The sequence below is a fragment of the Macaca fascicularis genome, chromosome 14, assembly GCF_037993035.2.
Source record: "Macaca fascicularis isolate 582-1 chromosome 14, T2T-MFA8v1.1".
NCBI classification, from domain to species: Eukaryota; Metazoa; Chordata; class Mammalia; order Primates; family Cercopithecidae; genus Macaca; species Macaca fascicularis.
In genome coordinates, this window is record NC_088388.1 from 56830542 (window position 1) to 56856805 (window position 26264).

The 26264-nt window shown below is 43.4% G+C and overlaps 1 protein-coding gene across 7 annotated transcripts; it reads left to right on the plus strand.

The window, feature by feature from the left end:
* Positions 1–223: 223 nt before the first annotated feature.
* Positions 224–21045, plus strand: NRIP3 (nuclear receptor interacting protein 3). 7 transcript variants are annotated; one of them, XM_065528588.2, is made up of 8 exons: positions 224–469; positions 11599–11686; positions 11797–11958; positions 12446–12528; positions 14241–14380; positions 15639–15691; positions 15805–15899; positions 20560–21045. In XM_065528588.2, exons 3-8 carry the CDS (start codon positions 11827–11829, stop codon positions 20648–20650), a joined length of 594 nt encoding a protein of 197 aa, XP_065384660.1. In that variant the 5' UTR covers positions 224–469; positions 11599–11686; positions 11797–11826; the 3' UTR covers positions 20651–21045. The 7 variants fall into 7 exon arrangements, 6 of the variants coding, with proteins under 6 accessions (XP_065384660.1, XP_073870493.1, XP_065384658.1 ...); XM_074014392.1 differs by lacking the exon at positions 20560–21045 and adding an exon at positions 16213–19572; XM_065528586.2 differs by lacking the exon at positions 11599–11686.
* The last annotated feature ends 5219 nt before the right edge of the window (positions 21046–26264 follow it).

Here is a 26264-nt window from a genome sequence, read left to right on the forward strand (position 1 = left end):
GGTTGGGTGAAGAGGCCGCTGTGGATTCTCGGCCCGCCGGGTCACTCCCACCAGCGCCGCCGCCTCCTCTCCCGCTTTGCCACCGGGTGAGCAGGGCACGCGGGACGCCAGGGAGCCTCGCGGGACGTGGACTCTGTGCCGGCCCCGCCCCCCGCGCGCGCACTGGCTGCTCCACGCGGCGTCACACTCGGCTATAAAAGGCGCGGCGCGGGGCCCTTGCGGCGCTGGAGGAGCTCGAGCTCGAGGCTGAGGCTGCTGGGGAGCCGCGGGCGACCGGGCCGCCGGCGTCTCAAGGATGTTTTACTCAGGGCTTCTCACTGAGGGCGGCCGCAAGGAGACCGACATGCGGGAGGCGGCGTCGCTGCGACAGCAGCGCCGGATGAAGCAGGCGGTGCAGTTCATCCACAAGGACTCCGCCGACCTGCTGCCCCTGGACGGCCTCAAGAAGCTGGGCTCGTCCAAGGACACGGTGAGCCCCCGCCGCCGTTCTTGCCCTGGCCCCGGCGGCTTCGCGCCCGCGGTCTTCCGAGGCCCGGCCGTTGCGGCTTTCACTGAGTCACCGCCCGGCCCGCCGCTGCCCTTGGCTCGCGGTCGCTGCGTCGCGGATTCCTCCCCTTCCAGCACCCCTGCTGCGGTTTTGGTGGGGATTCCGTCCTAGCTTTTCAGCTCGCGCTCCCCTCGGCTGTATCTCCTCCCTGGATGTCTCCTCTCCAGAGGAAGGAAGAGGTCCTGCCCTGCCCTCTTGCCCTCGGGTCTTCTTTCTCTCCCCTTATTCTTAATACCGAATTTTGTTCGTGGGGCTTGTGCCTCCTACGCTGTGTGGCTGGTTCTATGACCCAGACAGAGGTGATTCCTAATGACTTCGTGTGAGGGGGAAAGAAGTGGAAAGGGATTTTTTTTTGACAGTTGCCAGATCCAGAAGATTTTTGTTGAATCCATTGTCCCCCTATGCAAAATCCACTTCTCTAGTTTTGGTCCTATGTACCTTTGACCTTCCATCCTGAGTGGGGAGAGAGAAAAGGGGTCGAATGTGAAGGTTTCCTGAACCCCCAACATCTCTTCATCATTCTCCTCTTCCAGCCCCGCCCCCAAGGAGTGAGTAGAGGGAGGAAGCCAGGCTGCTCCATCTTACCGACCAGCTAATGTGTGCATTTGGGGCTGGGGTGGTTGCAGTCTTTTTTTCTAGCACGGTTTTTCTTGGCATTAAGTAGAAGCACCCCAGGACAGGAGCCCTGGGGTAAAAAATGGTACTGTCCTCTTTCTATAGAATGAAAGGGTGACCAATATAAAGAACTGTATCTGTCATCCCTCAGCCTCTGTAGTGGTCCTGGGTCAAGTTTATGTTTAACTTTGTAGTTTTATCTGGAATTTTCTTGTAGTTTGATTGTTTTCTTGAATTTCACAATCGCTTTGTTCATTTGGGTGGTAATGTATGAAATGCTAATTAAATGTCTTTTAACAAATGAAATAGGTGCTCTGCATAATTTTTCTAGTATTTTTTATTTTAAGCTTTTGAAATGTTTAATTCTGGATGTGGTTGTTAGCTCTAATTCATTGAAATTGCCATTTCTGGCCCCAGGAGGGCAGAGCTTCTGCATCCATTTCCTTTTTTTTTTTTTTTTTTAATTTAACAGCTCTAATGACACACAGGTACCAGTATAATTTTTCTCCTCCCTGCCATTAGTTGCTTCTTTGCAGGGTTTGTCTACTTCAGTTATCTTGCTCTGTTTTTTGAAAGTTGTGTTTTTTTGTTTTGCTTTGCTTTTTGCACAAGCTGCAGGATAGTTTCCCTGATTTATGCTAACCCAGAGTGATGAGTGATTGAAATGTGCTCCTGCAAAAGAGGTAACTCTCTTTTCCCTTCTTTTACTTTAAAGCAATCTTGATTCATTTAACAAATCAGGTTCGAGAAATATTCTTTCCTTCAGGCCAAATAATCCTATCCTAGTTCCTAGAATGCTCGTCAATCAATAAAGAAGGAAGTATTATATTAAGAGAAGAATTAAAATATGGAATTTTTAAATGCTGGATTTGGTTGTCCTTGGTTGTCAAGGAGTTTCCTAGCCCTGAGAGCTACCTTAGCTTCCTTCTGCCTAGGATTTCTTATACTACTTCATGCTGTGTAGGAATTCCATCCACTTTTCTGACTCCAGTCTGTCTCAGTTGAGTCACGAAGGGCTGATAGCATAGAGCACAGGCAGCAGGCTGCAAAGAGGAAGGAGCCTCAAGAAGCAGGATATTGCCTTGAGTATGACACATACACATGGCAGTTGACTGTGAGGCTCTGAATCATGGTTCATGCTTTCTGTGCCCCACCGTCATGGAGTTGATTTCCCACTCTCACTGTTTTCACACCTACAGTGTACAAGTGATTGCACAGAACAGCCAGATTACAGAAACCGAGGCAGACTGAGGTAGGGCTAGGAGAGCCGCAAGCACTGGGGTGAGGCAGCATGCTTAAACTCTTGGAACTGTTGTTGCAGCCTCAGTACAATCTTAGAAGTGACCTTAGAAGTACATTATTATTGTTTTACTTTATAAATACATCTGGGATAGACTAGTGTTGACTCAATTTTCTCTCACTGCAAGGGAAATTTGGAGGATGCGAAAATTAATTGAATAGTTCTTACTTGAAGTAGTTTATAGTATAATCTTGACAGAAGGGGTCCAAGAAAAGGGAGAGGATAGCATCAGAGGGAGATAAGAGAGAGGAAAACTTAGTTGTAATTGACTTTTGGGTTTGTGAAGGTTGTAGGTTGTTTTCCCTCAAACTAGTAACAAACATTTAAATTATACTGCTGGGATTTCTGAATTATCTACCTCTTACTATGCTGTTTCTGTAATGTTCACTGCTTGATCAGCCTGCCAGCCCTTTTAGGACTGGCAGAAGGCAACCATAGGAAATCAAAGGGGGTCATGTTGTCTTGGCCCCAGGAAAGTGCCTTTGCCTATTTCTGTGTATATGGAGTTGGCTGATACAAAGTCTTCTGTGGAAATTATATTTTTGTCTGGCCCTTTTGCATTTATCCTTTTATCTTATATTGTTCATTCTGTATTAGATTAAGAACTAAAACCAGAGATATGAGTGAGTAATATTATATTTGATTTTTTTTTTAAGAGACGGGTTCTCACTTTATTGCCCAGCTGGAATGCAGCTGCAGTCACATCTTACTGTAGCCTCGACCTCACAGGCTAAAGAGATCCTCCCATCTCAAACTCTTGAGTAGCTAGGATTACAGGTGCATACCACAACACTAGTCTAACTTTTGTATTTTTTGTAGAGATGGGATTTTGCCGTATTGCACAGGCTGGTCTTGAACTCCTGGTCTCAAGTGATCTGCCCACTTTAGCCTCCCAAAGTGCTGGGATCACAAACATGAGCTACCACACCCAGCCCTGATTTTTTTTTTTTAACTCGATGAAGCTAGAGAAAAACATCTCCATTCTTGTAAATTTGCCTGTTGTAATTTATCTTGTTTTAGCTACCAGGTTCATTAAAGTTTTTCTCGTTGTGCTAAGGACTTTTTGATTTTTAAAAATAGTCATGTTATGTGATAATGTGCTGTCTTTCCTAAATGATATCATACTTACCTGTATGCATTAGACCATATTCTTACTTGTCTGGCAATAGAGTTTTTCTTTCCTACATATGATTGCTTCTGATCAGAGCTAAATGCTTTTTCAAAACTGACTAGAATTAGGAATGAGGCTGGGGGAAAGATGGTTGAACACAGTAAAGCAAACTTACCATAAAATACCTGAACAGAATCTGTCTATTGGAGCAGGTCTGTGTGGTGTGCCCTATAGATTAGCCATCCATATCACCACATTAAATTTTTATTTAATTTTTTTTTTTTTTTGTAGAGACACAGTTTCACTGTGTTACTAGGTTGGTCTCAAACTCCTGGCCTCAAGCAGTCCTGCCTCAGCCTCCCAAAGTGCTGGGATTGCAGGCATGAGCCAGTGTACCTGGTCAGTACTATGTATGTTGAAAAACAGGACATCCCTTGGAGAGCCAATATGTCATTAAACGAATGAGAACCACTTAACCACATTTATAAAACAGGCATAGACTGGGGATACAAGTAGTACAAACTCTTTAACATACAAATATTGAAGGGATTCTGAAAGAAAGAATTCAATGATATTAAGAAAGGCTTTTTGGCTGCGTCTGATGGCCCACACCTGTAATCCCAGCACTTTGGGAGGCCACAGCAAGTGGATCACCTGAGGTCAGGAGTTCGAGACCAGCCTGGCCAACATGGTGAAACCTCATCTGTACTAAAAAGGTAAAAATTAGCTGGGTGTGGTGGTGCACGCCTGTAGTCCCAGCTACTCAGGAGGCTGAGGTGAGAGAATTGCTTGAACCCGGGAAGCGGAGATTTCAATGAGCCAAGATTGTGCCACTGTACTTCAGCCTGGGAGACAGAGTAAGACTCCATCTCAGAAAAAAAGAAAGGCTTTTTGAAGAAAGAAGGGGTAGAGATTTCTTTCAGTACCATATCAAGAGCTGAGGATATAGCTGAAATCGACCGTCACAGTCCCTGCCCTTGTGCAGTTAACATGCTAGTAGGGCAGGGGTGAAATATAAACAAGTAAATACACAAAATAATTATGTATTTATAATTACTATGAAAGAAATAGTGAGATTTGTTAGTAACTAAAGAGGTGACCTACCTACTTTAAGTTGTATGGTCAGGGAAGGTATCTGTGAGGAAATGACATTTGAACAGAGACCTGGAAGATAAGAGGGACCTAACCATTAGAAATGTTAGGGGAAGAACATTTCAGGCAGAGGGGACAGCCGGTGCAAAGGGATTGGAATGGGAGAGGAATTTTGAGCAAGGAAGTGAGTGTGGATGGTGTTGAATCTGAATGAATAAAGGGAGAGTGGTTTGTATATGGAAGGAGAGGCAAGGACCAGTTGGTACAGAGCTGTATAGAGAAGAGTAAAAAGTTTGGATTTTTTCTGAAGAACAATGGGATACCATTGAAGGGTTTTGAGTAAAGTACTGTGTTATCTGACTTATGTTTTAAAAAGCTTACTCTGGTTTCCATGCAAAGAATGGACTGGAGAAGGGTAAAAGAAGAGGCAGAATGGAAGTTAAGAGGCTGTTGCAGTAGAGATAAGAAATTACAGTGGTTTGGATTAGATTGGAGGTAGTAAAGATGGGGAGAAGCAGATCAATTCCAGGTATGTTTCAGAGTACAATAGCACTTTTGATGGGAGGTCAGGAAATGAAAAAATCAAGAATGGATGTATGGTGGTGCCACTTACCAAGGTTGTTGGAAAGGAATTAACCCAACATGTTAAAACTGAACAAGACTTTGGAGCTCAAATGTCTTTTATTACTGATCAAGAGAGTAAGGTTTAGAGAAAAGTAATGCTCATAGAGATTAGTGATTCACCCAAGGTAATATGTGACAACTGGTAATTTGCTGAAAGCAGAAAGCTTTCATGGAGTAATAATGTAAAAGATGAGATTGGGAAGGAGGATGAGTGGTAGTGGAAGGTCTTGAATGCTAAATCGAGGATTTTTCTTTAATACAACTAGCAAGAGAACCACTGTAGGGGAAGAGGACCATGAAAGTAATGTTAGGAGATTGCTTGGGCTTAGCAGTAACAGTAAATGAAGAAGAAAATAAGAGGAGGCAGAATTTCACTCACTGAGATAGGGAATAAGGGAGAATATGCAAGTTTTATAGAAAATATCAGTGGGATAAGTTACGTTTGAAGTGCCTGTGGAATGTCTAAGTAGAGAAGTTCAAAAAGGTAGTTGAATCTATGGGTCTAGAATTGAGATGACATCTGGACATGAGATAGAGTCATCATCATAAAGATAGTAATTTATGCAATGAAAACAGATAAAATTGCCCTGGCAGTATATGTGGAGTGACAAAGGACCAAAGATAGAGCAATGAGGAACACTAATATTTAAGAAATGAACACAGGCAAAGGAACCAGTGAAAGAGACAGGAACAGAATAAACAGGTGGTTTTAGAGGCCAGTGGAGGAGTGTTTCAGGATAAATAAAATGTTGAGTTTATTGCAGCATTGTTTCTAATGGCAAACATATGGAAATAATCTAAATGCCCATTAGTAAATAGTTAAGGTATGTTTATACAACAAACTTGTCTGTCAAGGATTTGCTGTTTTAAAATGTAGAAACTAGGGCAGACATAAGAAAATAGATGCCTAGCTGGTTATAAGATAACCTGGCATTATACCTGCCTAAGTTACATGGTGTGTGTGCACATGCCTTAGTTTTTGCATCTGGCAGACACTGTTAGTTGGCTAAATCATCACCCATTCTTAGCCCTTTTCTATATGCCTGACTCCTCTATAGAGATTATAAAAGCTAAATTATCTCCCAATGTCTGTTAAAGTTAGGAGTGGCCATATGAGTTCTGACCAAGAAGATATGGGCAAAAAACTGCCAAAGGAACTTCTGGGAAAGCTTTTCCTTTTCTGATAAAAGCAATTGATTATGTTAGAGTAGTCCTTCCTCCTTTCTCATTTCTTGAATGTGGATATAATGCCTGGAGCTGGGGTATTCATCTGTGACCATGAAGGAATGTCCAAGAGAATTACAGAGCCAATAGCCCTGAAGTTGTTAAGCTGCTGAGTTAGTATCAGCAGCTTCTATCTCTAGACTTCTTGTTACGTGAGAAAAATAAATCTCCATTTAAACTGCTGTAAGTTGGCTTTTCTTGTGGCTGAACTCTTTCTGCTACATGGGGTATATTTTTATTTAAAAATTTTTAATGTAAATAATTTAAAACTTAAAAAAATTTAAAGCTGTTGCTTGTGTTAGGGATCTCCGTATCTCCAAGTAAATTCCAAGTAAATGGTATTTCTTAATTAACTGTTTTCATCACTATCTGTCTAGTCTTACTTTTTTTTTTTTTTTTTTTTTTTTTTGAGGCAGAGTGTCACTTTGTTGCCCAGGCTGGAGTGCAGTGGCACGATCTCAGCTCATTGCAACCTCCACAATGAGTTCAAGTTATTCCCCTGCCTCAGCCTCCTGAGTAGCTGGAATTACAGGCACCTACCACCATGCCTGGCTAATTTTTGCATTTTTAGTAGAGATGGGATTTCACCATGTTAGCCAGGCTGGTCTCGAACTCCTGACCTCGTGATCTGCCCACCTTAGCCTCCCAAAGTGCTGGGATTACAGACATGAGCTGCTGCACCCGGCCTCAGATTTTTGAAGGCATTATTCTATTGTCTTTTAGCTTTGATTGTTACTGTTGAGTAGTCCTATACTATTCTGATTCCCAATCCTTTGTATTTTTATCATCTTTTTCTCTTTGGAATCTTGTGGGATCTTTGTCATCCATGCTATTCCAAAGTTTCACAGTGATGTGAAATCTTGATGTGGATCTTTTTTCATTCATTATGGTAGGCTCCATGTGGGGCCTTTCAATCTTTAAACTCATGTCCTTCAGTTCTGGCTTAGTATGATACTCCCCACTCCCCTTCAGCTGTTCTCGAAACCTGAAAGCCTAGCCAAGCTATCAACTAATCAGTCTTTTTATTTACTCTTACAAGAAGAGTAAACTTTTGGCATTCTCCCCAGTTCTCTGGGTCAAGTGAGAGTCTTATGAAGACTTTAGTCTATTTCCAACCCTAATTGTATCCTTCAATTGTAGAGGTTCTGATACCTCTAACCCCTCAGCCTTTTAGTTTCAGTAAGACAACTGCTTTTACAGCTAGATGCAAATATATAATAGCTCAAACAAAATAGTTTCTTTTTTCTTTTTTCTTATTTTTTTTTTGAGACGGAGTCTTGCTCTGTTGCCCAGGCTGGAGTGCAGTGGCACTATCTTGGCTCACTGCAAGCTCCGCCTCCCGGGTTCACGCCATTCTCCTGCCTCAGCCTCCTGAGCAGCTGGGACCTACAGGTGCCCGCCACCACGCCTGGCTAATTTTTTGTATTTTTAGTATAGACGGGGTTTCACTGAGTTAGCCAGGATGGTCTCGATCTCCTGACCTTGTGATCCACCCGCCTCGGCCTCCCAAAGTGCTGGGATTACAGGTGTGAGCCACCGCACCCAGCCTATTTTTTCTTAAGTAACAGTATTAGTGGAAAAGTCAGCAAGACAGCCTCTTCCATTTAGTCCTTTAGAGACAGTAGCTCTTCTGTCTTCAACATGTGGCCTCTGAGAAGGTTACCATAGTGGTCATCTCCACTCCAGCCAGTGGGAAGAGGAAAAGAATATGGAGAAGTATGCACAGGAGATTTTTATGGGCCAGGCATAGAAATGATGCATGTCACTTCCACTCACATTCTATTCTGTAGAACTCAGTCATACGGCTATGCCTAACCGCAAGGAGGGCCAGGAAAGAATCTAGGTATCTTCCTGTGAAGAAGAGGAGAACAAGGATTTTAAAGAGCAACTGGCAGCCTCTGCCGCTTCAGCTGTCTGTGAAGTGAAATGGTATAAAGCACTTAGCTTTCTCTAGTCCAGGTCATTATTGCTGCTTTTCTGCCTGCTATTGAGATTCCAGAATTTTGTCAACATCTTTTTTTTCTTCTTTATTGTTCTTTTTGTTTTGTGAGTTTAGGACTTACTCTTTTACTGTCATTTTAGTGAAATTTTGACTGGAAGCAGAGGTAAATATGCAGCTATATTGTTACTTAAGATATGTAGGCATAGTAAAATGACCAGAGAAAAACATCTCTGAGGTTCATACGGGTTTGTTGGCTGTAAATTTTCTATTCCTGAACTATATTATTAATACTTTTTACTTATCAAAGAGAATGAAAAGAATTATGTATAGTGACATAGAAAATGCCCTTTTTTTTGAGACGGAGTCTTGCTCTGTCGCCCAGGCTGGAGTGCAGTGGCACGATCTCAGCTCAGTGCAAGCTCCCCCGCCCAGGTTCATGCCATTCTCCTGCCTCAGCCTCGTGAGTAGCTGGGACTACAGGCGACTGCCACCACGCCTGGCTAATTTTTTGTATTTTTAGTAGAGACGGGTTTCACTGTGTTGGCCAGGATGGTCTCCATCTCCTGACCTCGTGATCCACCTGCCTCAGCCTCCCAAAGTGCTGGGATTACAGGTGTGAGCCACCGTGACCAGCCAGAAATTGCCTCTTATATATTAAATGAAAATAGAAAATTTCAGAACAGTTTTATAGTATGTTTTTTTTATATGTTTATAAATATATTAATATTTTTTGAAAGATATACTTCTAAATTTAATGATCATTATTTGTCGGGAGTGGGACTGAGAAGGGTTTGAGAGATTGGGGAGGTTTTTGCTTTTAATTTTATTTATTTATGTATTTGTTCATTTATTTATTATTTTGAGATAGAGTCTTGCTCTGTTGCCCAGGCTGGAGTGCAGTGGTGTGATCTAGGCTCACTGCAACCTCGGCCGCCTGGGTTCAAACGATTCTCCTGCCTCCCCGTCTCTAGTCGCTGGGATTAAAGGTGCATGCCACCACGCCTGGCCAATTTTTGTATTTTTTCTTTTAGTAGAGATGGGGTTTTGCAATGTTGGTCAGGCTGGTCTCGAACTCCTGACCTCAAGAGATCCACCTGCCTCAGCCTTCCAAAGTGTTGGGATTACAGGCGTGAGTCACCGTGCCTGGCCTTTGCTTTTTATTTTATATATTTCAGTGATACTTAAATATTTTACATTGAGCATGTGTTTGAACCTTTTTTTGGTTACTAAAGAACAAGTAAAGGAACAGTCAGCAGGGCCAAATTCACTAGAAAAATCTAGTAAAATTAAGGCTGAAAATGTCTACTGTATTTGGAAATCAGAGGTCGTTACTGGTATGGGATAAGAAGTGTTCTCAGTGAAGGAAATATGAGATATCAGGAAATAGATGTCATGGTTTAGGCTTTTTTAAAAAAGACCATTCCAGATAAGGAGGGTGATTAAAGGAGGTTGTAGAGTCAAGGCAGCAGGATCTGATGTTTTGTGGAGGAGTTTTCTCCCCAATATCTAGGAACTTTTAGTATGTTTTATAACTTGTGGAAGAAGAATCCAGTAGAAAGAGGAAAATACAGAAAAGGGATGAATTCAAGCAGAATGATTTCAGAACTTCCCTCGTTTGTCTCATCTCTCCACTAATGATTAGGCTCCTTTGCAAGATTAAGAACCAGATAAAGTTTTTAGCAAGACCAATGTAGGAAGACATCCCCAAACTTTAGGTAAGAGGGCTTTGTTTAGATGGTCTTTGAAACTCCTTCCAGTCCTCACTTCTACAAGTCCAGTTTTATCTGAGTAGGTCCTAGATGTAAGCACAGATGTAACAGAAACAAACACCCTGCTTTAGTATGGCTTGAGATAGGAATCCAGTCTTACTGGTGAGAGAGATTCAAATGAAGCATTTTTGTTTCTTTTGAGAAGCAAAGCATTATCCCAGTGTTGCATCAGAAAATCTGACAGAGTTAGTACTTCCTCCAGCTCCTTGTCAAGCTAAGAAGCTCTCATTTTCTTTACAAGTGCCTCTCCCTCCACTTTTCCCAAAGATACCAATTTAGAATGTGCTTTGCCAAGAATCAGTGTATTTCGGGAATCCATTTCTTCATCTCACTAGGGTTACAATGAGTCATGGCTGTGACTCCATTCTTCCTTAGGAATCTGAAAGGTGGCAGATACTGAAGACCTCCAGTGCCAGCCCCTCCCCTTGAAAGGTTCTAGGCTCTGGGCTTCTAAGAGTGACTTCCTTCCCCATAGAATCAGAGTGTCATCTGGTATATGTTAGATAGAAACTTGGGGTGAAACACTCTCCTTTGAGGGATTTTAAATGCTATTGTAGCTGGGCATAAGATATTTGTGTATACAGATTTCTCCAGTCAAAGGATTTTTTTTCAAGAGATATCTTAAATTTTCTGGAGGCCACTTTGAATAGGAACGGTGGAGCATGATTATATCTGCCCTAGGAACTCTCCTAAGCTCTATCAAAGTACAGACTTAAACTCACACTTCTCATTCTGCTTCTTAACATTAGGCATCCTGGCATGCATATAAGGTCTAATTAAGTCTCCTGCTTCTTGGTCAGTGTCTTCCCCCTTCAGACCCCCACTTTTGGGCCATTGAAGGGAAGGGAAATGGATGATAAGATAGGGCAGGAGAAACCAGTGTTTTGAGGTCCAGAGGATGCCAGCAACGATGATTCTTATGTGTTCTGTCAGGTTTCAAAGTGTGTCTGCTGAGAGGCTTGCTCAGCAAGTGTGAATTCCTGTCTTTTCACCCTATCCACCCATGGGTGACTCAGCCCACAGGAGAGCCAGCCACTAAGGTATCTACAGGCTGCATCTGAAAGATAAGAGAGTGAGACTTGACACAGAAGTAGGCAGAGCTTCTGAATACCGGTGTTAGCTAAGTTTCTTCAGCCTATGAAAATGAGCTGCCGTTTCTATAGGGCAGTGATTTGCTGTCACCTGGGAAGATACAGAGATCACTTATTCTAGACTGAGACCACTTTTCCCTTGAAATGCTCTTGTAAGGGGAAGAAAGGTAGCAGGCCTAGGTTAGTCCAAATAACAAGGGCCCTCAGTTCTCTTAAGCCCTAGAATATTTATCGGCCCCCTCCACATTTCCCAGTGTCATATCTTGCATTTTCATTCATTCAGGGTGGCCTACTGCAAATTGGTTTATGGTACCTGCTCTGACAATACCAGTGAAGTCCTCACTTGAAGGAAGTATAAATGAGAAACAAAGGTAGAGCTCAGTTATGGGAGGCTCCTTCATTATTTTTATGGTACCTGGGGGACAATGGGAAAGAGGGATGTGGCCTGTCACTAAGAAGCCTCTGCTTTCTATCCCTCAAGCAACCCCATAATATTCTGCAGAGGCGCCTCATGGAAACCAACCTGTCTAAGCTCCGAAGCGGCCGTGTCCCTTGGGCCTCTAAGACGAACAAACTCAATCAGGCTAAGTCTGAGGGGCTAAAGAAGTCTGAGGAGGATGACATGATTTTGGTTTCTTGCCAGGTAATGTTCTGAGGACAGATTTTCCAGGGTTTTCTGGAAAGTAGGATGTGGGACCCTCTCCCCCTGACTTTATAGAGTATGGGTCTCATGGAATTCATAAGTAAGTTTTAAAAGGGCCATTCCATGCAACACTGGAAGTGTATGTGACATTTTGTATGCACGTGTGTCTTCATGGGAAGAAGGAACAAAGCTTTCATCAGATTTACAAATGGGTATGTGATTTTAAAAAAAAGTTTAAGAGCTATTTGTTATGTAGCAGAAAACATCTAGAGTTTTTTGGGGGATCTTCTGTCAGCCCTGGATTCAGCAGGAACAAGAGCCAGTCAAAGGCAGACTTAGCAGTGGGTAAAGATGGGACACTATAACCCATAATTGGGAGGATGCTCTCCACCCCTGCCTTTCATATGACATCTGCTGCTTGCTGTCTGCATCTCCTTTCCCTTCTGCTTCTCTGGCTCTTGTTGAACAGTACATTTCCTCCCCACAGTGTGCTGGAAAGGATGTGAAAGCCTTGGTTGACACAGGCTGCCTATATAATCTCATCTCTTCGGCCTGTGTGGACAGATTGGGGTAAGTAGCCACTTGTACTGAGTGGAACTTAGATGTGAGTGTACTCTTCGCTTGACTCTATTTTATGGTTAGAGATGGTGAGCATCTCTACGGCAGCTCAAAGAGAAGTATGCAGAGTTCAGATCTCAGCTGGAACCAGAGTCCTTAGTAGAGGGGAGGAGTGGTGGGTTATCAGGCAAGTGGAGAAATCAGTGAGCATGGAAACTTTTGGCTTTCTGTTAACTCCCCCTATTAAGTTTTGAGCAAAGACCTCTGAACTTGAATGAGAGAGCCTGAGACCTCTGGCTCATTGTGTGTCCTGCCCTGATCTACTAGACAGCAAATTAAAAGGAGCTGTCCTGTTGGTATACTCCATCCAGATGAATAAAAGTAGGGATGTGGTGGGCCTTAGCTTACTCAGAGTCTTTCTGGAGGATGCACTGCCTGTGCCCAAGAAACATCCATCAGAACTGAGAAGAGGACTGCAGCTGCTACTACACCTGGGCCTGGGCCTGGGCCTGGGCCATCATAAAGATGATTAGCCAGTAGTTTATTTTGTTTGTTTTGTGTGGTGGAGCCTCACTCTGTTGCCCAGGCTGGAGTGCAGTGGTGCAATCTCGGCTTACTGCAACCTCCGCCTCCTGGGCTCAAGTGATCTTCCTGCCTCAGCCTTCTGAGTAACTGGAACTACAGGTGTGCACCACCATGCCTGGCTAATTTTTTGTATTCTTTGTAGAGAAGGGGTTTTGCCATGTTGCCCAGGATGGTCTTCAACTCCTGGGCTCAAGCAATCTGCCCGCTTCAGCCTCCCAAAATGCTAGGATTACAGGTATGAGCCACCGCACCCAGCCCTGAGCTTTTTATGTGGTGAAAAGATGAAGTATAGTGCAACATGATGGTTCCAGAAAGACTAATATGTCCTGGTGCATAATTAGGCAGCAGACTGCCATGATTCCAGAGGAATTAATAACCATCTGTAAAACTGCAATTATTTTTCTTTTGGATGGGCTATAACATCAAAAGAGAGGAAATAGAGGAAAGCAGAAGTATTGGCACAGAAAGTCCATAATTATTTATCCACCAACCCATAATAGCTCTGGTACTAGCTATTACAATCAGCTTATGTAACATGTGAAACCTTGGTACTGTTTCTTTCCTTCCTCCCCTGCACAGACAAGTTAAATTAACAAGGATTTTCTCCGTGATATTCCTTGCTGATACGAATATCAGTGCACTTACCAAATAAGTACTTGCCTCCACTAACATTATAGTCTAAGACAGACTGATGAAGACAGAATGAAATGGAAAGGACAATGAGAAAATTAGACATTGAACAAAGCACCTTCTAAAATTAGGATTAACCTGACTTCTCTGGTATCTGTTACTCACAGATTGGTAAAAGGAAATGTTAACTCAATTGCCTCACACAATGGTGGGGACAGTAGGATACAGAATAGGATTCTCTGAATATGTCAGTTCCCCTGTCTTCACCAATACACATAAGTGATGTAAGGTTTTTGAGAATGGGAGATGAGTCTTTAGTGTTTTTATATCCCCCTGGCATGTTTAGGACAAAGTGCTGAAACAACAAATGTAGGATGGCTAGCACTTTTTGGTAAATTAATCCCAGGAGATCCCTGGAGAATTCCAGTTGTAGGTCAGAAGGTAGGCATTGCAGGATTCTATCAGGAATCTCTGTCAAGGGGATTTTGGTATCTTCCTTTTTGGTGCAGACTCAAGGAGCTTGTCAAATCCCACAAGCATGAAGGAGAAAAGCTTTCTCTACCCCGGCATCTCAAAGTAGTGGGCCAGATTGAACACCTAGTGATCACACTGGGCTCTCTCCGCCTGGACTGCCCAGCAGCTGTGGTTGGTAAGGAGAATTGAGGGCGGGACCTATGGACCCTAACATAAACCCTCTCCCTACCCCCAACAAAACCTCATGAGATCTCATGCCTGTAAATATTGACTTTTTCAAAATGGTTCCCATTTTTCTGTACTATAGATCTTGTCCCAATTTTTGGTCTCCAAAGTACTAGATGGGCCCTGAGCTACATTCAAGACATGTTGAGAATCAATCAGTTAAACAAATGTGGAGGTCAGATTAAAAAAATTCAAGGAGCAAGAGGCCGAGCGCAGTGGCTCATGCCTGTAATCCCAGCACTTTGGGAGGCCAAGGTGGACAGATCACCTGAGGTTAGGAGTTCAAGAACAGCCTGACCAACATGGAGAAACCCCATCTCTACTAAAAATACAAAATTAGCTGGGACTGGTGGCGCATGCCTTTAATCCCAGCTACTTGGGAGGCTGAGGTCGGGGAATTGCTTGGACCCGAGAGGTGGAGCAGAGATCGCGCCACTGCACTCCAGCCTGGGCAACAAGAGTGCAACTCCATGTCAAAAAAAAAAAGGAGCAAGAAAACACATTTTTATGTACAGGTGAAAATGTCCCCTGAGAGCTTTCCATGAACTAGAAACAGAGAGCAACTTACTCCTTTGCCATAAATCCTTTGATAATTTCCCACCACTTTCCACACTTCTCATACATTTTATTCTTGACTACTCCAAGTTATTGGTCTTTGTCTAAAGACCTTTGTCCTTTAGAGTAAAAAAGACCTGAGTTTGCATCTTGGCTCTATTGCCTTGTAACTTTAATGATCTAGGAAAATTACTTAATACAACACATGCTTGACCACGTGCGGTGGCTCATACCTATAATTCTAGCACTTTGGGAGGCCAAGGTGGGTGGATCACCTGGGGTCGGGAGTTCAAGAGAAGCCTGGCCAACATGGTGAAACCCTGTCTCTACTAAAAATACAAAAATTAGCCGAGTGTGATGGTGGGCGCTGGTAATCCCAAATCTCCTGCTGAGGCAAGAGAATTGCTTGAACCTGGGAGGCAGAGGTTGCAGTGAACTGAGATTGTGCCACTGCACTCCAGCCTGGGCAACAAGAGCAAAACTCCATCTCAAAAAATAAAAAAGTAAAAATAACAAAAAAATGAAAATAACACATGCTCAATATATGCTTATTGGATGTTATTGGATGGATGGGTGGAACCTAATAGTGATTAGGCCGACTTCTAAGCAAGCGTGGAAATGGCTAAATCTTAATCATCTTTTTGTTTTATTAGATGACAATGAGAAAAACTTGTCCCTTGGTCTACAGACTCTCCGATCTCTGAAGGTAAGATTGACTCCTCTTACCCCTTGATACTTCCTCTCTGAGGCAGGTATCCTCTTACACAGGAACTCATAGTGGTATCACTGACAAGTTACCAGTGATTCTCCTGTTTTCAGTGCATCATAAACTTGGATAAGCACCGGCTGATCATGGGGAAGACAGACAAGGAAGAAATCCCTTTTGTGGAGACAGTCTCTTTGAATGAAGACAAGTGAGTGCCCAAGTGGGTCAGATCAAGTCATATCCATTTGTCATGAGCTGCGAGCAGGGCAGTGGTGGTTCTTAGACAGGACGTGGGGTTGTATCCTGTCTTTGGCTTCAGTTATACTACAAATCTACCCTTCCCCACACCCAGAGTTCACCATCCCATAAAACTCTGTAGTGCACACATCAGAATGAGCAATGGTCATGTCACACAGAGTGGTAGGGAAATGAGTGGCTTTGAAAGCAAAATTTTACTTGCCTTCAGCTTAACTTTTTCTGAATATGGCATTATTTCTTCTGATATTTATTTCTCATTTCAGCACTTCAGAAGCATAACTACAGCCTGCAGCATGTCTGCACATGTGCATACACACCGGGTTGACAGATTGAGAAAACTGGGTTTGAACCAAATGCCGTAGCAACTTGCTGTGGACCAAGTCCTTCCATTTAATAGAAGCTCTAGGGGCTCCTTCCCATTCAGACCTCTCTAGACTATAGTCTATGCTTAGAGATCTTGTCTGGTTATAGCCATTGTTTTTTACTCCTTTGATCACTTAATTTATAGACCTTTTTTGACACTGCCAGTCTCACTTGTGGCCTATTTCTCTGCTGCTTCCAGGAATTTGCTTTTATTAGTCAAGTATAGGGGCTGCCAGGTTCTGTGTCTCCATAGTATATTTGCTTCTTTTCCTATAGCTAAAATGTATAATAAACAGGAACCTGACCTTTACCTCCTTTCAGCTGTTTCAAACAGGTGCCAGGATACCTATGTCTTGGAATTAGAGTTTCTTCAAATTGATTAATTGATTTTTCAAGTATGGATTATGTGAAAGAGCCCAGAGACATCATCTATTACAGTTTAACTCTTTCATTTAAAGGTCCAGAGAGGCAAGTGAATTGTCTAAGTTCATATATTAGGTCAGTGACTGAAGGGACTGAGAATGCAGACCTGATTTCCAAGCCAGGACTCCCATGCTGCCTCATTTGTATTCAAGCCTTTAACAGGAGGGCAAAGAGGTGAGAATGTGTTTAAAAAAAAGAAAGAAAGAAAGAAAAGGCAGAGCAGGGGAGGAATATGCTCTGGAGATGGATGCTAGGATGATTTGCGTAGCTCTCCCTCCTGTGTGCCAAGCCCACTAAAATTTCCTTGCCCCAAACTGTCACATTTGGGCCCTCATCTTGGTGCCTAAAAACTGAGCATACAAAGATGAATGAAATGGTTTCTCATTGTGAACCTCTTGGAGGAAAGGAGGAACCACAGACAGAGGAATATTAATCCCTCTCTGAGATGGAATTGAAGGCTTAAGTAAATCAGGGTGTCACTGTCAGACGTTGATTACTCCCAAGATCCAATCAGCATTTCTGCCTATCCTGTTATGTGTCTGCCAAGGACTTAAGTAGCTGGAAACCAGGAGTAGAGAAAGTGGGGGGGGAAGAGCAAGGCCAGAACAGAAGGGAGTTGAATGAATAATCAACTGGTGGAGAGGCCTACCTAGATAAACCTTTCAGGGAGGTAGGGAATGACATTTTCAGGCAAGGAATTGAGACGTTCAATTCTGTCCTGGTACAAGGAAAGAGGCAGAGCAGGTGCCAACAATGTTAAAGACAACTTTTTATAACTCCAGTATTTCCTGACCCCTCTCAAAGGTTGGGGAGAATACAAGGTTTCTTGAAGCTTTTTGATTGGGGTGTCCCATTAGGCACGCAGGTGTCTGTAATGGAATCTCCCCTTCAGTTTGGTCATAGAAGTGCTTGGACAAGTCAGAAAAATAGGTAGCTGTGGATATCCCTTTAAGATATTCCCAAGTCTACCCTGCATCATAGCAGTAGTTCTCAGTGTTTTTGTTTAAAGGATCCCACTTTGAACTTTGCCAAGTACTACCAACTACCTTGTCTAGTGTTCAGCAACTGCCCCTACCAAACAACCCTTTGGAACTCTGAATGATTTGGGCCTCACAGAAGCTCCCTAAAGACTAGGAACTTGGTGACCATCATTTGAACAACTAGGCAGCCATACTGCAGTCAGTTGTCATGGGGTCATTCCCTAGGCCCCCCTCCTATCAGCCTCTACCTAAGGAAGCTAGATAGAAAGCTAAGCACAGCCACGGTTGGGAGGCTACATCTAAAGCTCAGCAGGGGTGATCCCAGGGTTACCAGCCTTCAGCACTCCCTCTGGCAACACCCCATTCTCTTACCCAGTGGGGACATGGACCTTTCCACTGAAGTCTCTCCATGCTCCTTCCCTACCTTTCACGGCAGTACTTTGGCCTGCCTCTTACCCTAGTACAAAGTTGAAGTAAAGTTCACCCTTTACTTCCCTACTTGAAAGTTCTACTCTGAGCCTTAACTCTTGGCCACAGTGAGGCATGTTGAAGGTTCCTTCTGGTTTATTCTTTTTTTTTTTTTTTTGAGACGGAGTCTCACTTTGTCACCAGGCTGAGCTGCAGTGGCGCGACCTTGGCTCACTGCAATCTCCACCTCCCGGGTTCAAGCTATTCCCCTGCCTCAGCCTCTGGAGTAGCTGGGACTGCAGGCGCATGGCACCACATCGGCTTTTTTTGTGTGTGTGTGTGTGTGTGTGTGTGTGTTTTAGCAGAGTTGGGGTTTCACCATGTTGGCCAGGATGGTCTTGATCTCCTGACCCCGTGATCTGCCCACCTTGGCCTCCCAAAGTGCTGGGATCACAGGCGTAAGCCACCACACCCGGCCCGTTCTGGTTTATTCTTATTTGGATTCCAATTCCCCATGGACTGCGTGAGGCCAGGAACTCTCAAGTTCTGGAAAGACATGACTGCTTCTGGCCCTTTGAGTTTACGATGATATGGTATCGGGGATGATTAGATAACTTTTAGTGATTCTTCTGGCCTCTGAAGATTAGTCAATAATTTTCTAGTTTTGGAATTGAAATAGTTGGGGTGAACTCAGCTTCAGATATAATCTCATTTAATGCAGTCAAAACATTTGAATTTTCTAACCAAATAATTATGTTTTAAATCCCAGGCTTGATAGAGGCTCCGAAAAATGTCTTGAGACAATTATGGGAAGTCTTGAGCTTCATTAACTTTCTTTAAATGCCTCCAAGTTGATTACTCTCCTAGCCCACATCTCCTTGATGTGCATGAGGAAGCACTGGGTCTAATTTTTTGGGGCTGGGAAGGTAAGAAGGTGAGGTCAGTTTTTCCCAGGAGTCCTAAAAAATTCTGGTACCTTAGATTGAGGGTGTGGGAGAAAGGGTGTCTACCCATGTCATAGTTCTGAAAATAGGCAGTAGCATGAAGTACCAAACCTGTCTCATTCGTTATTAGATGTCTATCTCAAATACAGGGAGTTTGAAAAATGTTGTTTTTATCATTTGATATTTCCATGCCTGACTCATTTGGGAAAATAACGTTTTCTGACTTTTTTCTATTTCCTTGCCCTGCACAGGCCCTACCTGGTACAGTTTTCTATTTCTTAGCTCAAAGTGTCTATACAATGGGTTGCCTGGTATGTCAGCTGCCCTCACTCTTGTGTAATAGAAATATATTTCCAGGCTGGGGACGTGGAGGAGGAGAACTGGATTCCTCCCTCCTCCTGTTGCCAGGCCTCTCTGCATTGGCACTTTATCGTTTCAGTGTTTCTGGCTGTGTTGGGTTTATTTGTGAGACTGATGTAACAATAAAGTGAAATCTTCCCCTCTCTGTGCTTGTCTGACAAAGTCTTTGTGTCAGGGCCCCAGTCTGGAAGGTGGGGGAGACCAGGTACAGTCTAATTGCATCAGCATTTTTCTCTTAGGGTCTTCTGTTCCTCCATTGCTACTGACCCTTCAGGTGTCTCTTATTGACTGTATGTCGAGCAAATTAGTGAACCTCACTGAGCTTGGTTTTGTAATCTATAAAACAGAAGTAATAAAAGTGCTTATCTCACAGTGTCAAATGAGAAAATTCATATAGAGTGGTTGGCATATGGTAGTCACTCAGAGCTTCATATACGGGAACAATCTTTTATGGTGGGCCAGTCAACAGTCTGAGAGAACACTTCTAGAAAAGGAAATATAGCTGGACACCGTGGCTCACACCTGTAATCCCAGCACTCTGGAAGGCTGAGGCTGGAGGATTACTTGAGCCCAGGAGTTCAAGACCAGCCTGGACCACATAGCAAGACCCCTTCTCTACAATTAAAAAAAAAATTTTTTTTTTAATTATACTTTAAGTTCTAGGGTACATGTGCACAACGTGCAGGTTTGTTACATATGTATACATGTGCCATGTTGGTGTGCTGTACCCATTAACTCGTCATTTACATTAGGTATATCTCCTAAAGCTATCCCTCCCCCCGTCCCCTCCCCACAATAGGCCCCGGTGTGTGATATTCCCCTTCGTGTGTCCAAGTGATCTCATTGTTCAATTCCCACCTATGAGTGAGAACATGCGGTGTTTGGTCTTCTATTCTTGTGATAGTTTGCTGAGAATGATGGTTTCCAGCTGCATCCATGTCCCTACAAAGGACACAAACTCATCCTTTTTTATGGCTGCATAGTATTCCATAGTGTATATGTGCCACATTTTCTTAATCCAGTCTGTCACTGATGGACATTTGGGTTGATTCCAAGTCTTTGCTATTGTGAATAGTGCTGCAATAAACATACGTGTGCATGTGTCTTTATACAATTTTTTTTTTTTAATTAGCCGGAAGTGGTGGCGTGCACCTATAGTCCCAGCTACTCAAGAGACTGAGGCAGGAAGATCACTTGAACCCAGGAGGTCTAGGCTGCAGTGAGCCATGATTGAGCCACTGTACTCCAACCTGGGTGACAGGGCAAGACCCTGTCTCAAACAAACAAACAAAAGAAATATTTTTAGTTCAAACAAATAGGAGAGGTTTGGGAAGGGAAAGGGAAAGGGTTGAATGAACCTTAATATATAGTTAAAGTCATTATCCAAATGGCATCTCAAATAAATGTATTTTCAAGATAATGGAAACTTTTAAGTATTGATGTTTTTAATATGACTTAAACAGCATGGTTAAATAGTCAACAAGCAACATGCTTTCATTATGACGACGGTTATCACCATCTAGAATTATGGTTTAATTACTACTCAGAAGATACTGCCATTCCACCTCAAAAGATATTGTTTTGTCAATTTATTCTGATGATAAAAAATGTCAAGTGGTTCACCTGCCTGGTCCTTAAGCAATGAGTGACAGAATCAATATTCATAATCATCTCAAAAGAATGAAACCAACAAATTAAAATTTACACAGAGTTAAGAATATATGCTGGGCGCGGTGGCTCACGCCTGTAATTCCAGAACTTTGGGAGGCCGAGGCGGGCAGATCACGAGGTCAGGAGATCAAGACTATCCTGGCTAACACGGTAAAACCCTGTCTCTACTAAAAATACAAAAAAAAAAAAAAAAAAAAAATTAGCCAGGCGTTGTGGCAGGCGCCTGTAGTCCCAGCTACTCGGGAGGCTAAGGCAGTAGAATGGTGTGAACCCAGGAGGTGGAGTTTGCAGTGAGCTGAGATCACGCCACTGCACTCCCGCCTGCGTGACAGAGCGACACTCCGTCTCAAAAAAAAAAAAAATATATATTGTTGGCCAGGCACGGTGGCTCACGCCTGTAATCCCAGCACTTTGGGAGGCTGAGGCAGGCGGATCACGAGGTCAGGAGATCAAGACCATCCTGGCTAACACGATTAAACCCCATTTCTACTAAAAAAATACAAAAAATTAGCTGGGCTTGGTGGCGGGCGCCTGTAGTCCCAGCTACTCAGGAGGCTGAGGCAGGAGAATGGCATGAACCCGGGAGGCGGAGCTTGCAGTGAGCTGAGATCGTGCCACTGCACTCCAGCCTGGGCAACAGAGCAAGACTCTGTCTCAAACAAAAACAACAACAACAACAACAAATATATATATATATATATATACACACACACACACACACACACACCCCTTCATTTTAAAATATTTACTGCACTTGCATAGTGGGGGAGAACTTGGATTAACAGAAATTCACATTAAGATGATACTGATGTTTTAGTTGATTATACATTGAATGTAGCAATATTAAGGACTCTGTGTATAGGAGATGTCATTTGTAAGGCAGGGACATGTATACAATTTGTGACACATCCAGAAAAGCGCAATGGTAGTATGATTATTGTCTTCAGAGTTGTCATGTGGAAAGTGTTTGTTTTTCTGGTAACAGAAGGCAAGCATTTCTAATAGATGGAGGTAGCAGAGAAGTATATCTTGACTCAATTGGAGGAAAGCATTTACTATAAACCAGGGACTATGCTATCCCCTGCAAAGAAGGTAGTATTGTTTAGTTTTACAGAAAAGAAACCTAAGACTCAGAATAGTATAAAGACACAACTATTGAGCACAATTATTATTTTAACAGTATCTTCATGACATTTAATACTGAGCACATCCCAGCACTTTGGGATTCCAAGGTGGGAGGATCACTTGAAGCCAGGAGTTCGAGACCAGCCTGGGAAACATAATGAGACCCTACCTCTACAAAAAAATTAAAAACTAGTTGGGCACAGTGGTGCGCACCTGTAGTCCCAGCAACTCCAGAGGCTAAGGCAGGGGGATCCCTTGAGCCCAGGAGTTCAGAGGCTGCAGTGAGCTATGATCACACCACTGCACCCCAGCCTGGGCATAATTTCTCATGCCAAGTTCTTTGATTCTAGGGCATCTTTATTAAAGTGGCATTGTGAATCAAATATAGCTTCTTGTTGACTCACGCATTATGAGCTTGTTTGAAGGTTGCAGGCTGCTGTTCTCAAGAAGCAGAGACAAACTAGTCTGTGTGTTATCGCTTAGACTCTTCTGTCAGCTGTTGCTTCAAACTTCTATTTTCAGTGCATCCTGAGCTATATATAATACAGTGTTATCCTATTTCATACTTACCTGTCTGGCCAATGACTTACTGGAGGCTGTTTCTCACATGGTGTCAAGTACATGGACATTGTAATAGCTGTTTTTCTCAGAGACCGTTTTATTAAAGGGTTGTGGTATGCTCTTTTTTTTTTTTTTCTTTTTCTTTTTCTTTTTTTGAGATGGGTTCTCGCTTTGCTACCCAGACTGGAGTGCAGTGGTGCGACCTCAGCTCACTGCAACCACCAACTCCTGGGTTGAAGCGATTATTCTGCCTCGGCCTCCCAAATAGCTGGGACTACATGTGCCCACCACCATACCTGGCTAATTTTTGTATTTTTAGTAGAGACGGGGTTTCACCACGTTGGCCAGGCTGGTCTCGAACTCCTTACCTCAAGTGATCCTCCTGCCTCAGCCTCCCAAAGTGCTGAGATTACAGGCATGAGCCACCGCCGGGCCAGTATGTTCTGAAAGACGCCACCAGGTGCCTGACTAGAATGGACAAAAAGCTGGGTCTTTACTTGCTTTTAGATAGTGACTTGTCCAAAGGTTCTGGCAGCCTCATGCTATAGGCCTTATTCTTTCCTTCTAGCACCTTTTTTTTACATTCTTTTCTGGACCTATGCTTCTTCCAGCAAATCCCAACCACCATAATAATCCGAGAGGGGACTTCAATCCTGGTATTGCTTTTACTGGAGCCAGAGTAACCCCCCAATTTGTAATTAATACAGAAAATCTAACTCTCCAGGGAACCCAGATACTCCGATGCTGTTGACATACACAAACACTGCCAGTTCCCTTAAACAAGAGAAGTGGGTTGGGAAGAGGGAGTATGGTTATTCTAGTAGAGGTACTTGTGTTTGCCAAGGGATAGATTGGGGGACAGAGGAAATGGGGACATAGAATCTCCTGTACTCTAAGCCTGCATAACAGGAATTTAACTCTGCTTTCATCAGTTAGCAAACTAATCAGGGGGTTCTGTTATGAAATGCTGGACTCCTTGAAAACATCGGATAACCTTGTGCTTGAGGGTGGGTGCTATGCTGATAAGTGATTTTCATCCTGCTTGTTCTGGAAATGGGTAAGGACAGAGAATCTGAATGATGCTGGAGCTGACCATAATGAGGAGGCAATTACCCAGTCCTGCAGAAACTGAGCCCATAAGAGTTTCTCATAAGAGATCTATATATACCTATATATAGATCTCTATATAGATCAGATATATTTTGGAGATGGTGTCTTGCTCTGTTGCCCAAGCTGGAATGCAGTGGCATGATCTCAGCTCACTGTGACCTTCGCCTCCTGGGTTCAAGTGATTCTCATGCCTCAGCCTCCTGAGCAGCTGGGACTACAGGCACATGCCACCATGCCTAGCTGCTTATATATATATATATATTTGTATTTTTAGTAGAGACAGGGTTTCACCATGTTGGCCAGGATGGTCTCAAAGTCCTGACCTCAAGTGATCCACTGGCCTCAACTTCCCAAGGTGCTGGGATTATAGGTGTGAGCCTGGCCTGAAAGTATATTGAAGTGAACAGGTTTCATAAATACCAGTTGGAGCACAAGGGTGTATGAAGGGGACCTGTTCTAAGGCCTGAGGAATGGCAGTGAAGAAGACGATCCAGCTGTGGATGCCCCCAGGAGAGTGGAATTTTAGAAACGATAAGATTCATTATCAGCAGGTAAGGGATGAGAGAAAGGACAGGAATGGAAAAGAGTGACAATTAGAAGAAGAAATGCAGTGGAAAACTCAGAATCAGCCTAGGTTGTTTCCACCACTGGGATACCAGAAGCCTGGTGGGTGGACCTATTGGGAATTTTCAGGGACTAAGCAGCATTCTGGGAAAAGTCAACCAGTCAGACATGTCTGACCCCTTAACAAAACTCTTGTTGACAACTTTTTAAACAGTGGATTGGCCCGGTGCAGTGGCTCATGCCTGTAATCCCAGCACTTTGGGAGGCCGAGGAGGGTGGATCACTTGAGGCCAGGAATTTAAGACCAGCCTGACCAACATGGAGAAACCTCATCTCTACTTACAAATACAAAAATTAGCCAGTTGTTGTGGCGCATGCCTGTGGTCCCAGCTACTCAGGAGGCTGAGGTGGGAGGATCACTTGAACCTGGGAGGCAGAGGTTGCAGTGAGCTGAGGTCATGCTACTGCACTCCAGCCTGGGTGACAGAGTAAGACTGTCTCAAAAACAACAAAAAAGAAAGGTGGACTGGAAACATGGCTTCCTCCTGAAATGCCACTAAAATTACAGTAAAGGAATGTTAAATGATGTAAGGACAAAGAATATGAGAGAAAAGATGGCAGCATCCAGGCAATGTCAACAAAATCTTTGAATCTGGAAAGCAAAAAACAAGGAACAAACTGAGTAGACCAGGGAAAGCAGAAGTCTGGGGCGGGGGCTGGAGGAGTGTTACTAGCAATAAGCAAGCATGTTTGTGCCATAGAACCCCAGAAAAGGCTTAGGAATTGGAGGCATCAGTTATCTGGAAAGCAAGAGGGAGTAGGTGGAGGGCTAAAAACAAGATGATTACTTGAAAGATTATGAAGTAAGTTAGTCCTGAGATCCTCGCCCCTTATAAACTCATTCATTTGTCCATTTGTTATCTCCTGGGGAAGATGAACTAGTTGGAGCCACCAAGAACAACTGGGAGCTGAGGGGAGACATCCTACTGAATTTAGGGATTTAAAGCTCAGCATTGTTTGTTTTTTTGAGACAGTGTTTCACTCTGTTGCCCAGGCTGGAGTACAGTGGCGTGATCATGGCTCGCTGCTGCCTCAACCTCCTGGGCTTCAGTGATTCTCCACCTCAGCCTCTTGAGTAGCTGGGACTACAGGCATGCACCACCAAACCTGGGTAATTTTTGTATTTTGTGTAGAGATGGGATTTCACCATGTGGCCTGGGCTGGTCTTGAACTCCTGGGCTCAAATGATCTGCCCACCTTGGCCTCCCAGAGTGCTGGGATTACAGGTGTGAGCCACTGTGCCCAGCCTAAAGCTCAGCATTCTGAAGAGTCAGAAACCTTTCCCTGGCTTGGATCCCAGCAGTCTGAAACTTGGCTGTTATCTTAGGATACTGCTTTCACTGCAGCCCTCTCAAGGTGATTTTTTTCTCCCACAGTCCTCCTATTACTGGTCCTGGAGATGGGGTAGATAATGTTCTTGTTCCTCATTACTGCTTCCAGACATGTCTCCTATCTTCCCTTAAAACTCTCAGCTTTGAGTTGCATACAATCAAATAATATCTCTTCATTGCTATCATGTACAAAATCTACAAAACCTGGGTCATTCCCTCTCATTTCTTAGTAAGTTTAGTTCATTGCTCATTTCATTTCCCGCAGCACTACTCCTGATTTAACTCTTGGCGATTTTTAATCACATACAGGGATAATTGTTTCAACACCCTGACTATAGGTTCTTTGAATAGTTTTCCACTGACCTTGTTCTCTACTATTCTCATCCATTCACTCTCAGTCATAACTTAGATCTAT